This window comes from Cibotium barometz, chromosome 12 (genome assembly GCF_041138505.1).
Source record: "Cibotium barometz isolate CiBa-2024 chromosome 12, ASM4113850v1, whole genome shotgun sequence".
Taxonomy (NCBI): Eukaryota; Viridiplantae; Streptophyta; class Polypodiopsida; order Cyatheales; family Cibotiaceae; genus Cibotium; species Cibotium barometz.
The window spans coordinates 10497289-10511468 of record NC_141057.1 but is presented as its reverse complement, the minus strand read 5'-3'; the positions used below and the strand labels follow the sequence as shown (position 1 = coordinate 10511468).

Genomic DNA, 14180 nt, shown 5'->3' with positions numbered 1-14180 from the left:
TGGATCTTTCCAAACCCTATTTGGAGAAGGATGAGGTCAACCCGATAGTGTCTAAGGAGGTGGATCTCTCCAAATCCTATTTGGAGGAGGATGAGGTCATCCCGACAATTTCAGAGGAGCTTCTAGAAAATCTTGCCAAATCCAATAAGCAGGAGGAAGAGACTACATGTAATTCAATAGATCCGGAGACCGAGCTAGAGAGCTTTATATGGGCAAATTTAGGGGTAGATTTAGAGAGGATTTTGCAGCCCCGACAAGCTCCTAGTGCCCAAGACATAGCCCAGTGGTTGGGATACCTTTTGGACATAGTTTGGGCACAAAATATGACTTTTTGGACAATGTTTTATGGGAAAAATAGGCAAAACCGACTTGATTATGAGTTCATACCTTTTCATGTATCACTATAAATAGAATCATTAGGCATTCATTACAATCATCATTCAAAGATCAAGAGGATCCATTTGTCAGAGTCTGCAAGGCAGCAAGGACACAATGGTGGATCAACAAGAGCTTCTCTTGTCCAATTGAAAGTGGAGGACAAAAGCTTCTCTTGTCCAATTGAAAGTAGAGGACTGTAGAGATCTTTGGTATGCATCATGAAGCTGTAAACCAACAAGATCATTTACATGAGGCTGCGAATCAACAAGATCATTATATATATAGCATGTTTTGGCAATATATAGTAGATTAGGTCTATCTCTCCTTCTCTTCTGTCATTGCTAACCATAGGATTAGCATTAATCTTGTTTGCTTAGCATTATTCAAGAACACGCTTTCGCAACGCACGTTACATTATGAGTCTTATTTTAAAATAGAAAGTAAATATTATTTAATTTTTAAGGTCAAGCAAAAGAACGTAGAATTAGCCAAGGTTAGAGCAACTTGGAAAGAAGGCAAGTGGGCAATCTATCGTGAAGGTAGAGCGCTCATTGAGGATTCCCATAAACTCAAAGAGCAATATGAGCCAAAATCCCACCCAAAAAAAAACTAACACTAGTTGATTTTTAACAAAGGTGATTGTATTTGATGCATGACATTGGAGATGTACTAGTAGATTAGGAGGATGTTTTCACGTATGTTTTTTTTTGGACTAGGTCATTTTTTTCCTTCTCTCTCTCTCTCTCTCTCTCTCTTCCACTAGTTGAGGACATGATGAGTCTCTTGACAACCATCGACCCTATGTTAGATATCCTAGACGGTTGAGGATAATACTCCACACACATGAGCTTCTTTTTTTATTGCCATGGTATGGAGATATACATTTTTCATATGTATCTAGAGATGCCTACTATCATAATCATGGTACATGTAGCTTGTTTTTTTATGTTTATCTTTTCCACGATCCAGTTATCTCATGGAGCTTGTTTTTTTATGTTTATCTTTTCCACGATCCAGTTATCTCATGGAGCTATTGTAACTCTTTGTTTCGTGTCATAGCCCATTGGGTCTTTTGAAGGCACTTGATATGGAGACATATATTTTTGACATGTATCTAGAGATGCCTACTATCATCATCATCATGGTATATGTAGCTAGTTGTTTATGTTTTCCTTTTCCATGATCAAGTTATCTCATGGAACTATTGTAATTCTTTGTTTGGTATCATTGCTCATTGGGTCTTTTGAAGACACTTGATATAACTTCTCTCTCTCTCTCTCTCTCTCTCTCTCTCTCTCTCTCTCTCTCTCTCTCTCTCTCTCTCTCTCTCTCTCTCTCTCTCTCTCTCTACTTAGAGAGAGATGCTCTCTAAGTAGAGAGAGATTCTAATAGAGAGAATCTTAGAGAGAGATTATCTCTTTCTCTTTGAGAGAGGCAACCACTCTCTAAGATTCTTTCTCTCTACTTAGAGAGAGATAATCTTAGAGAGAGATCCTATCTAAGATTATACCTCCAAGCCACCCTATGGAAACGTCCTATAGAATAGTTGGTATGATAAGGAATGCTGAGAGATGTGAACTCGCATCCAACGCAAGGTAGCCTAGGGCTCCACCACAAATTGATAGGTCCGGATTTCTTTCCATCAAGGTAGCCCAGAGCTCCACCGCGAGGTAGCCCAAGGCTCCACCCGTGAGGTTGCCCACAGCCCACAACTCTACCCGTACTGCTTTCTATCGCCTCGTGTGCGAAGGAAAAAGCGAGCCTGCCTAACCAATCTTGAATGCGAATTATACCAATTATTCTTGGGACATGACTATTAAGGAGGCTTGGAAGCTTTTCCAAGATCCTCGCCCAACAGAGCAGACCTCGATTACTTTGCTAGATACCTAGCACACTTATGCCACCTCTTGTTATCACATCCCTAGTCAGCCACCCATACCCAATCCCCATGAGCTCACCCCTCATAGTCATCCCTTTTCAGTATGAGCATGGTGAGAGAGGCATTTGATAGGTGGAAAAATGGCAAGACACAAGATCATGATGGTTTGGTAGCTATGCACTTTTCCCAGGCCAAGGACATTTTGGCACCGATACTAGTCCATGCATTTAACAAGGCTCTTTGCAAGGGATTTCCTCATAGCTGCTCATGTAACACTGTCGTACCTATCTTGAAGGTAGGAGATGCTATGGATCCAAATAACTATAGAACTATCATGATTAGTCACACACTGGCCGAGCTTTATGGATCTATTTTAGATGAGCAGAGGCACAACGACTTACTAAGCAAACAGGATTCGGGAAAGGGAATTCCACATTAGATCATATTTTCACATTGAGGGCTATCATTGAGGAGGGGGAGCTCACAGGAAGATGATCTATTGCTACTTCATAGATTTCTGCAAGGTAGTTGGAGGGCAACAAAGCCTAGATTAACACGAGCATATGTAGCCTTGGGATCATTAGAGAAGAAGTGTATTCATGTATAGTTCCAAGAACCTAGAACAAAGCTATGGCTATTTGACACATTGGTCACTACTACACTACTCTATGGGGCTATCATTTGGGGGGCAAGCTTATATCATAAGAGAATAGCATGTGCATCCTGGGTAATGGCACCTCCTCGAAAACACCTCTTACTGTGATCACATCTCCTAAGAACTCGTCTTAGAAGCTCTCTTTTTCGTTGCGTCAACGCTCTCGATCATGGGCTGCTTCACAAACTGAGGTGATTCTTCCTTGGCCTTTGTTGATACTGCCATGAACTATGTCCATGTTTCCTTGACGTGTGCCCAACTTTGATTGTATAGAAGTGGGCCTTGACACACCTCTTCTTGAGGCGCTACTTGACGTGCTTCTTTCTCGCATTGTTGAGACAATCCTCTTCTATGAGTTGTTGCCTATACTCGGCAATGATTTGTTCATATTGGGCTTGGCATTCTTGTTTCCTTTTGTATCATTTTTCATCTTCTCAGCTCCAATGACTTTGCATAGTCTCATACTCACACTGTAATTCTTCTTTCCAAGCATCATTGCTCTCCATCGAGGTGAGGTTTTGGTGGAGAAAGTAGCATAAAGAAGTCTTTTCCTACCTAGGTTAGACCTAGGCTAAGTAGTCTTGGGCAAATTATACCCTACATGCAATCTATGCTACATGCAAAAATGGACTGAAACCCTAAAAACAAAAAACCTAATTTGATTTTTCCACTTTCCACATTGAATCTAGGACTGAAAACACTACTCATGCAAAATATGAAAACCCTAATTTTGGCTTGCAAACCTTCAAACGTAAACCCTAATTCAACGTGCACAAAACTCATGCAAAATATAAAAACTCTAATTCAGTGTGCACAAAACATAAGCTAAGGACTGTCCTAGGTTGACCTAAGCTCTGATACCAATGCAACATGCGTTGTAGAAGCATGTTCTTGATTAATGCTAAGCAAAGGAGTTTAACGCTAATCTTATGTTTAGCAGAGACACAAGAGAAGGAGAGATAGACCTATTCTACTGTGTATTGCCAAAACATGCTATATATACAATGATCTTGCTAATTCACAGCATCATGCAAATGATCTTGCTAATTTATAACTTCGCGATGCATACCAAAGATCCCTGCAATCTTATCCAATGCAATCTTATACAATACTAATTTATATACAATGATCTTGCTAATTTATAACTTCGCGATGCATACCAAAGATCCCTGCAATCTTATACTTGTAATCAAACAAGAGAAGCTCTTGTTAATCCACCACTTTGTCCTTGCTACCACGTAGACTCTGACAAATGGATCCTCTTGATCTTTGAATGATGATTCTAATGAATGTCTAATGATCCTATTTATAGTGAAAAGGTGTGAATTAGTAATCAAGTCAGTTTTACCTATTTTTCCCACAAAACATTGTCCAAAAGTCATTTTGTGCCCAAACTATGTCCAAAAGTGTCCCAACCACACTGGGCTATGTCTTGGGCACTTTTGGGAGCCTATAGGGCTACAAAATCCACCCTAAATCTACCCATATATTTGCTAATGAGAATATGCATGTGTATGAGCAACATCGAAGAATTACAAAATGCACAAACACATAAACCATAAAATTTTCCCTTAATAACCTTCAATACCATAATCTAACCTTGGTAAAAGTATAAACACAATTACTCTTTATTGCAACAGAAGAAGAAATTTGGGAGTCCTACTAGACAAAGAAAGTAAAAGAAGCACCTTCCTCACCAAAAGTTTGTTTAATGCCTATCCACAATTGTTTTAGCATCCACTTACATTAAACAACGCTTATCACCTTAAACATTAGTGAAAATTTTATAATCAATAATCAAATGCCATTCACATGACATTAACTTTGCAATTTCAAGTCAAAACTCAATGCTTCTTGTGAAGTATAACAGCTATTAGATAACAATGAAGTCAAGGTTGGAGCTACAAGTCTTACAAATGCTTTAGCCATCCCGTGGTGGTCCATGTGTTCAAAAAATATCTGTGTGTAGTGTAGGTTTAAAAACACTTTCATATTTTGATAGCAAAGGTTCTGAAATTTCAAGTTTTGAGGAAGTTTAGTTATAAATTTCCACTAACTTTTGCTAATTGAACAATTGTACCTTTCTAATTTTTAAAGTAAGGGTATTCCACCAATAGCAGACACTTCATAGGTGTCAACATTGTCAATATTCCGTATGATATGAAGCTGACTGGTAAGCTGGACATCTCTCTCTACCGCGCGCGCGCGCCCCAGTTCCTATCTACCGTTACTAGGGAGCTTTACTAGGAGGACAGACCTTGACGGTTCACCGTGGAAGCAAGGTTCTCTTACTCCTTGTATGCATGCTGGCTTTTTCACACTTTCTGAGCCACTCATCTGTTCCATCCTCTCTCTCTTTGATAAGCAGTCCTTGATTTCTTCTTCTCAGTCCACGGCACTCTTTGAGCACCACCAGAGCTGGAGTAGCAGGCGTTGTTAGCAATGTCCAAAGCTGGAGTGCCAGGCGTTGCTGCTGGCATTGTCCAAATCTGCTGAGGCCTCTCCCAAGACAAAGACGAGACAGTGCTCAAGCGTCTCATCTTGTTCAGACGGTGACTCTCTTCTTCCTCAACTTGATTGAGAACCCTGTTCGTTTGTAACTGCAGTTCCTTATTAACAAGTCGTGAATGTGGGTGTTGTGGTGGTTTTCCATTGACAGCATTAGCAATGCTGCTCACACGCCTTGCTTTGGGTATACCCTTCACCTCTCCTCCAATGGTAATGGCATGGGGAGATTTAAAAAGGATCTCACAAGGAATTCTTAATGTCCTGGGTGTTCTCTGTTCAATATTGTGTGGTAGAGAGGCAGCTATTGGCATGTTCTCTTCTTGACATGAGGCTTGCATTCTTTCAAAGGAATTCATTTCCACTGAATAGGGCGCGATGGGACCAGCCATTGAGGGTCTTCTTTTGGGTACTGCAAACTTAAACAGAGGGGAACAAGGAGCAGCACCTGCCCATGAGGAGGGTTGTCTCTGTGGTAATACACACAACGAAGCTCGTCCTTGATGCCTTGAGAGGATTCTTGGTGCCAAGAACTCCTCAACAGGCTCCTCTTGATGACTTTTTTTTGAAATATCCACTGAACATGAGGGGATGGAAGCAGCAATGAAAGGCTTTTTCTGTGGCACTGCGGGTTTCTGTAAGATTTCTCTTGATGACAATATTTCATCACTAGTTTCCCCTGAGGCATTCTCCACAGCCCTCTTCTTTGACACTGTCCCTGAAGGGGGAGGGACAGCAGCAGGCATGGAGGGCCATTGGCGTTGCATCGTGCACATTGAAGCTCGCCTTGGGAGGATTCTTGATAACAGAATGTCACCATCAGGCTCACCACAGGCATTTTCCTTTTGCAAATACCTCTCTGCAGGCCTCTTCTTCAGTCTTTGGACAGCCTGTGTCATTTCCCCTCTGTTATCTGTCAGCTTCTCATGTAGTGGAGGCCTTCTGAGTGCTGAAGCTGTGAAGGTTGAAGTTAATCTTTGTTTTGCTGTCTCCTGTAAAATGCCAGAGTCTTTGGCCCTAAGCTCTGCTGTTAATTTCTCTATGACCAGCTTTTGTTTCTCGTTCAGCGTATGCTGCTCCCTGAGCTCTGCCTCTGCAATAGATCTGGCTTTCCTCTCAACTTCAACCAAGCCTTCCTTCTCTTTCACCTGTAATGCAGCAATCAGATTTTGACTTCAAAATGAAATTAGTTTAAAAATAAGGCAAGGGTCAAGTTTCTTCAACATACCTTGGCAGAGAGAGCTTTGCACGTCTGCTCCTTCACTTTGAAAGCTTCTTTAAGTTCTTTTATGATATTGTCTTTCAATCTTACATCTTCTTTAGATTTTTCAACCTGAAAAACAATAGCAAACATATTGAGTGTAGAATCCTCCATGAAAAAAGCTTGGCAAATAGGTTTAACTAAAAGAGAGAGGATTGCTACCAGTTTCTTGTATTTAAGAAGGTCAGTTGAATCGAACTGTTTTCGAGCACCACCGAGTTCTATACCTCGTACTCTGCTGGCAAAATTTAAAGAGCAAAGAGTTTCTCCTATATCTTGCTGACTTGGGCTTATTTGGACAAACATCAAGGTCTTAGATTGGCCCCCTGCAATCCCAAAACATTTGAGCTCATATCTTGAAATCAATCATACAAAATGAGCAAAAGGTATTTGTTATTTACCCAGCGAATCTTGCAAGAGGTGAGTAATCTTAGAGTTTCTGCAGAAGAATCAGCTGTATCAGTATCAGCCCTTCACGGAGACTGAAAAATTACATAATACGGAAAATTGAGCGGCTATTGGAGCTATCAATGGCTCTCTCATAACTCCAGATACCTGTATGGTATATGACTGCTTTTGCTCGCAAGAGCATGAATGACATCACCCAGTGCTGATAATGACTTGTTTATGCTTTGAGCCTCCTTGAGTCGCTCAGCTTGGACATCTGTCTTTCCTATTCTTTCACTTCCAGCCAAATCTATGAGCCAAAGCTTACTCCTGGTGCATTCTCCAGTGAGCAGGTTTTCTCCTTTTACCATGACACACAGCATGCTGCAAAAAGTTACATATCAATATCAAAACTTGACCATGACTCAGAAATAATATACATTTAAGTTTTTGAGGATTGCAGATTGATCTGACTCACCAGTGGGATCTGCTACTATGCTTGTTAGCATTAGTACAACCGACAGCTCTGGCATTACTGCCAGTTTGAAGAACCTTCCACGCTTCTTCCATGCAGTGCACTGAAGTCTCAGTAACCCCAGGCACATGATGCATGCCCTCCGCCACCTGCTTGATTTCAAGCCTACCATCGCAAACAAAAATCTGCTTAGTGCAAAGAAAACAGCTAGAACTGCAAAGTAGAGAAAGGGCATTGGTGAGGAAAACAGATTTCGTGAGGCTGCCAAACGCGAATATTTTTGAGTTGTTGATATCATTATAAAAGCTACATTTCAGAGAGTTACTTCTTGGCATTGTGTCCTGATGTAGCTGAGGATGTCAGCAGATCCCGTATCTCCTCATTGTATACCTCTACCACGCTTACAGAGATGTCATATTCATACTGTCCCTTGCGTTCAGATGCCACACGAAAGAGTTCTTCCAATGTGCGGTAGTTAACCCCTCGATTGCTTTCTGATCCTTCCATAGTGAAGGTTTTACCAGTTCCTGTTTGGCCATAGGCAAAGATGCAGACATTGAATCCGTCCAATACTGACACAACCAAGGGTGCAGTCTCCATGAACACGTCCACTGAAAATTAGAAAGATAAAGCAACACTCTGTTTAAGTTCACAACTTAAGGCCTATTTCTGGCTCCAATACCAATGTGATGCTTCAAAAAAAGGCTCCCACTGCTGAAATATGATTTGAGAGAAGAATTTTCCACTCCATGCAATTCAGTGGGAAATGTATGAGGACTTACCCTGATCATGTGATGGTGTAAAAACACGATCAAATTTAAAAACTTTCTTAACTCCCTCATGTGCATGCACATAGAGTTCGTTGCCATGAGCCGCATCAAACTCTATAACTGATGTATCTCCTGCACTGACTTCCATTAAACTCAATGGACGGCATCGGCAAAACACTCTTATGTTTCCTGTTCACACAAAGCAAGGATATTTGAGCCAAGATTGAAAATATACAGCCTAAGCATGGGAGTAATCACCATTTCATTCACCTTTAAGCTCCAGGACCTGGTTGTAACATGATTTAAGATCCCGACTCTGTTTAGCAAATTTTTCTTTTAGCTTGTCAAGTTCATCCACTGCAGGGTACAAGTTGCCAAATCATCAAATTAAAAAACAGAAAGGAGAAGCTGTACTTGATAAACCAGCATCGAGTCTGTCATACTTATGTTACTAACAAGAGAACACTAGCATCATACTAGAAATCCAAGCACGTGAAATAAGAAGGATACAAAGAAAAAATTTTCAATTCATCAAATTGAAAAACAGAAAGAAGAAGCTGTACTTAATAAACCAGCATCAAGGCTGTCATGCTTATGTTACTGACAAGAGACAACTAGCATCATACTAGAAATCCAAGCAAGTGAAATAAGAAACAATGTGCAGACCCTTTGACGCTGTGGTTTTATAGCAAAACACATTTGGAATAAAACTCAAGGAGAGGCTGTTTATCAACAAATCTTGCATACATTAAAGCAAAGTGCAAAATCTATCAACTCCCAGCTCCTCTTGGCATGAAGACAAACACCACTTCTCTAACCAGAAAACTGTGGAGTGAAGGTATTGACCACGTAGTGTCACTCTCATAAGAACATACATTAGCTAACCACCTTAGACACGAGAAAGCTGGGAGTTGCAACCCTAAGTGGGTTGGCATTATTAGATAATCAACCACCATTAGTTTAAAACTTTGGAAAACTTTTGCAGGGCATGCCTGTAATTTTTGTTCAGGGTTGGTGTCTTTAAGGTTTAGACAAAGACTGAACCATAGGTACTTGGGCCAGCTGCTTTGAACACATCCTAGCGGAGCAACAAAATGCAGTGGATGTTATATCAATATAGAAAATGTGAGTAAAGAGGTACCAAGAGAAGTTATTTGCATTGACTTGCAGCCCAATTCCTGCTGAAGTTTTCCATTCTCGCAATTGGCTTCTTGGACTGACATTTGTTCTTGATGCACCTCATACTTCACCTTCTTCAGCTCCTCTTGATGTTCAGGTACAAATTTTCTTGCCTTGTTTTGTATCAGAAAAATTCAACCATTAATTACTCTCAGACTCTTTCCCACATATAGGTACAAGATGTTGAAAGGCTAAATTAAAGGACGGTGTCACATAAAAAAATAGCAATGTACAAACCTCTTGCCTTCCAATCTCGTCATTGTTCCATCGCAGAAGAGATAACTTTTTCTGTTGAGGTTTATCTGCAGTGTTTTGTTTGATAAACGCATATCAAAAGACATTGGTTTCTAAGTGACCACCAGTGATTCTACCTACACATTACTGGCTGTTTAAAAACAATCTGAAGCACATGTGAATGAGACTTTGTCTGATGTGCATGCCCATACCTTGTAATGGTGTTCTTTGCAGACCAATTCTGTCAAGTAAAAGACTCCTGGCAACATTGCGCAGGAAAATGCAAAGACCATTGCCTCGGACACTTAATTTTGCATCCAGGAAAATCGGCGAAGTACTTGCTCCCCACATTGAAAATAAATGGAATTTAGCTGCAATCTGCCAATATAGGACACTGTTAGTGCAGCTGAGTTCACCTTTAGCACACAGTTCTTACACAAACAGCTGGCCAAACAATTTCTTACCTTTCCATCTTGCCCAAAAACATTGAATGTACGTGTTCCAGAAACCAAGCTTTGGGAGATGTCATCTCTTGAAGTCTGATAAACTGATCGATCCCATGTGCTGGTGCTGTCCTCAGCTACATCAGTATCGATGCTGACAGCTTCTGCAAAGTCAACGAACAAAACGAAATTTCTAACGAAACAAATCTAGAAAGCACTGCCACGCGTGATTCAATAAAATGGAAGTCCAAAACGTGGTTCTGCTATTAGCAGATATGTTAGGTAATATAGCATCTGCTCTGACTCGGTCAAAGGCATTGAGGCAATGAAGAGTTTTTGGCTACCGTCAAACTTAGCTTCAACCTCCCGAGTAGTTAAACTAAGCATTCTATTCAATGACTCTTATGGACTGTGACCTTGTTTCAAGAAGGCATCTAGGTTATTTATTTTGCTCAATAGTATTAAAGTCGAAAATGAGTTTCTTGTTCACATTAGCAGATATCTTCTTCTTCTTCTTTGAGAGAAAGAGAGACTTAGATACGCCCTTGGGCGGGCCCTCCCCCCCGCCCCCGTTTGATGTCGCTGCCCGGCTGCACGCAGTAAGCGTCAAACCGGCAACCAACACGATGGGCTTCAAAGTTCTACATGGCAGGGGACTGCATTAGCAAATAACTCAAGGCAAGAAGGCACTAAAATATCTTCTCTAAGCACTGAAGAGGTCAGCCACGGTCAAATTTAGCTTCAAACTTGACAAGAGATGCTCTTGCTCCATTTCCACACCTCCCATTTCCTTGAGTGGTTAAATTACGCATCATATTCACTGATTTCATCAGAAACAATGGCCTTCTTAGACCTTCCTGTTCCAAGAAGGCATTTAGAATTTTTATTTTGGTTGTTTCTACCAAGAGGGAGCATGTGCATGTCGGCAGCTCACAAGTTTGGCAAGTAAACCTGTCTCAAATGCTGTTGTATAGGATTAGATCTTGAAATGGTACCAGCAGATGGACCTAATTCACCTGCATCTTTTCAGGATCTAGAGGATCTAGGTTTGATGTGTTACCAGATAAAGTTCTCCACTACCATAGAAGCGACCTGTATCTCCTTTTACAGAAAGTCACCAAATCAGGCTTGAATTTGATAAGGTCTTACAAGATTAAAGTCTCTCTCATCATACTTGCAACTCGTATCTCCTTTCTTTTACAACATGTACCAATCTTGATGTAAAATTCGTGAAATGTTATCAGTGAAGTTAATACACAAGCAGCCTGTATCTCCTTTACTTATACAGGAAAAAAGACCGGATTAGGGCAAAATCTTAGGGCTTCTTACCTGGATATGTAGCCAATCTCCCACCGACTACGTGGAGCAGCTGATTTTCCGTGTCGCATCCACTGCTCATGGTAGGCGTTCCACAGCCACAGTCCATAGGGCTGCTGCTGGAGGAATCCGCTGATCTTTCACATGGCTGAGAGACATCACGGCCTCCATTTGCAACCGTTTGTGAATGTGTCACCCCCTCTTGGCCCATGGATCTCAGAAGGAGGCCAAACTGCAGTGCTAAGGCCCGATTTGTGTGTGTGTGTGTGTGTGTGTGTGTGTGTGTGTGTGTGTGAGAGAGAGAGAGAGAGAGAGAGAGAGAGAAGACACACACGAAAACTTCGCCGATTGCACTTCTACGCGGGCTTCGTAGCCTTCCGCTTCGAGGTTTCACGCAGTCTCGTTGTTATGAAAACAAAGCAGTGGCACAGACGAAGAGTGAGAGGAAGGGTGTATTGTAGCTGTAGCCTGTAGGTCGCCAAAAAGAACGTTGTAAAGCTAACATGTTCAAATAAGTTCAAAAAAGGGGGTTTCACACGCCGTAGCGATTTTCACTTCTTTGATTACACATCCTTCTCGCAGCTCATTCATGCCTGAGGTGACTTGTTGATCCAATAGAAAAAAACCAAAACCCAACCAGCTCTCAACAACGAGCTCGTGTGAACAACACCAGCCCAACCAGCTCTCAATAACGAGCGGTGTGAACACAAAAAGGTCTCGGTGTTGCACCAATGGGCAATCCTATGCTTAATATGTGCTTGTAGGTTTAGTGGTGGTTTTCAACCAAGTCTTGCTCCCACATCTCAGAGGTTAAGTTTAAAAAACACCTAATTTGTTAAGAGATTAAGTTTAAAAAACACCTAATTTGTTGTGAGATTAAAGGTTTTTTCACAAAAAAAAAGTGTTAAAGAATGGGTGGCACTACCCTATTCATTGGCTTGCAATGTTATAAACGACCAATAGCAATTGGGTCATCATCACACGATGATCGTGCAGGTGATTAAATGGTTGGACCAATAAGAAGTGAGGATGTGGCAAGTTTATCCATAGGTGGCAATCAATAGAGGTTCAAAGTCTTTTTAAAGTTTTTTGAACTTGTGTGCTTGTGTGAGAAGAAGAAGAAGATTGTTTTAACATTATAGAAAACTATCCCAGGAAGTGTGACAGAGAGAGTTGTTTGTTACGTGTGGAAACTCTCATAAAAAGCAAGGGTTCTGTCACGTAGGCTGTAATGCCTGACCGACGGCAGACCGGATGGCCATATCCGGGGTTCAGTGGGAGAGGACGCCCATGCGGAGTCATGGGCGGCCAGGCTAGTGTGGACGGCAGGCCACACACTATATAGCCTGGGGGATGAGGGGCAATCCTCATTCTTCCTCTATGGCTGGGTGGTGAGCCAGAGGCCGTCCCCTCTCGTGGTAACGCCTTAAGGGGGGGGTAATGTCACGTAGGCTGTAATGCCTGTGGTGACCGATGGCAGACCGGATGGCCATGTCCGGGGTTCAGTGGGAGAGGACGCCCGTGCGGAGTCATGGGCGGCCAGGCTAGTGTGGACGGCAGGCCACACACTATATAGCCTGGGGGATGAGGGGCAATCCTCATTCTTCCTCTATGGCTGGGTGGTGAGCCAGAGGCCGTCCCCTCTCGTGGTAACGCTCGTAGCGGCGTTACGGTTATCTAACACTGGTATCAGAGCATGGTTCGAAGGGATCGTGAGAGTCCGCGCGCGAACGGGGAACCGGAGCCCACTCGATGGTTTTCATCCACAATCTCCTCACCCTTATCTCCACAAGGGAATGTGTGGAGGAAGGAGGGCCAAGACTTTTGAAGGGAAGAACTCTTTCTCTCTCTCTCTCATTCTCTCTCCCCGTCACACACAGCATCGAGGTAAGCAAAATTTGTTTGTTTTTCATTTTTTTTCTGCGTTGAATCGCTTTGAAAACTTTGCGTTGAAGGTTTTCAAAGAAAAAAAAAAGCCTGTGTGTCGAGGTGGGGGGGGCGCAGACCAACCCCACGACGAGCCCTGTGTGTGTGGGAATGGGGCGGCGAAAACCAGCCCGGCCAGTCCCACTTATCCCTTGTTGAAGTGGGGGGGCGCAGACCACCCCCACGACGAGCCCTGTGTGTGCGATGGGGCGGCGAAACACATAGCTAGTCGAAGCTGCAATACCGTGTGTGTGGGGCGAAGCAAGGCCGTCGAAGCACCGCATTGAGTGTGAGGCGCAGGATACTTTTCGCCGCTATGCGGGGAGGAGGCGGCGGCCAGGGCCACAACCAGCTCCGAAGTGCAAACCACTTGCAGCACAGCAAAGGAATGGGCACTACGAGAGCAGCAGCGTCGGCTGGTGAAGGTTTTGTCCACGTTAGATGTACTGAGAACGTCGTCGTCGTCGTCGTTTAACATGACTAAGGCGGCCAGCCAGCCAGGCCGGCCAGCGGCGGCGGCGGCCAGCCAGCCAGGCCAGCCATGGGCGGCTAGCATTGGCGGCGCCAGCCAGCCAACGACGGCGGCCACCACACAGCCGGCGACAAACGGCCAGCAAACAGCAGCCGGCCACCCTTGGCCTGAGAAAAAAAAAACACACAATTATTTTTTTTTAAATTTAATTTTCATTATTCATTTATTGGAAATTAAAAATCAAAAAATTCAAAGACCCTTTCTCTCTCGGCTAGGGAGGAGAATCATCCCCGAAAGAA

At 42.7% G+C, this 14180-nt stretch overlaps 1 protein-coding gene across 1 annotated transcript; it reads right to left on the bottom strand.

Annotated features, from left to right (window-relative positions):
- Nucleotides 1-4773: 4773 nt before the first annotated feature.
- LOC147633041 (uncharacterized) lies at nucleotides 4774-12061 on the bottom strand. The gene is made up of 14 exons (XM_086806038.1): nucleotides 11496-12061; nucleotides 10188-10330; nucleotides 9936-10101; nucleotides 9727-9791; nucleotides 9452-9602; nucleotides 8581-8667; nucleotides 8323-8499; nucleotides 7866-8151; nucleotides 7544-7705; nucleotides 7234-7449; nucleotides 7080-7117; nucleotides 6841-7004; nucleotides 6646-6750; nucleotides 4774-6565 (listed from the first exon to the last, which is right to left on the bottom strand). The coding sequence occupies exons 1-14, from the start codon at nucleotides 11692-11694 to the stop codon at nucleotides 5246-5248; spliced, it is 3279 nt and encodes a 1092-aa protein (XP_086662164.1). The 5' UTR covers nucleotides 11695-12061; the 3' UTR covers nucleotides 4774-5245.
- Nucleotides 12062-14180: the final 2119 nt, after the last annotated feature.

Coding starts and splice junctions, on each gene's coding strand:
- LOC147633041 (XM_086806038.1), bottom strand. CDS start 11,694: ATGGGCCAAGAGGGGGTGACACATTCACAAACGGTTGCAAATGGAGGC. Junction 8,500..8,580: donor CCAGGTCCTGGAGCTTAAAG/GTGAATGAAATG, acceptor TTGTGTGAACAG/GAAACATAAGAGTGTTTTGC. Junction 7,706..7,865: donor TCAGGACACAATGCCAAGAA/GTAACTCTCTGA, acceptor TTGCGATGGTAG/GCTTGAAATCAAGCAGGTGG.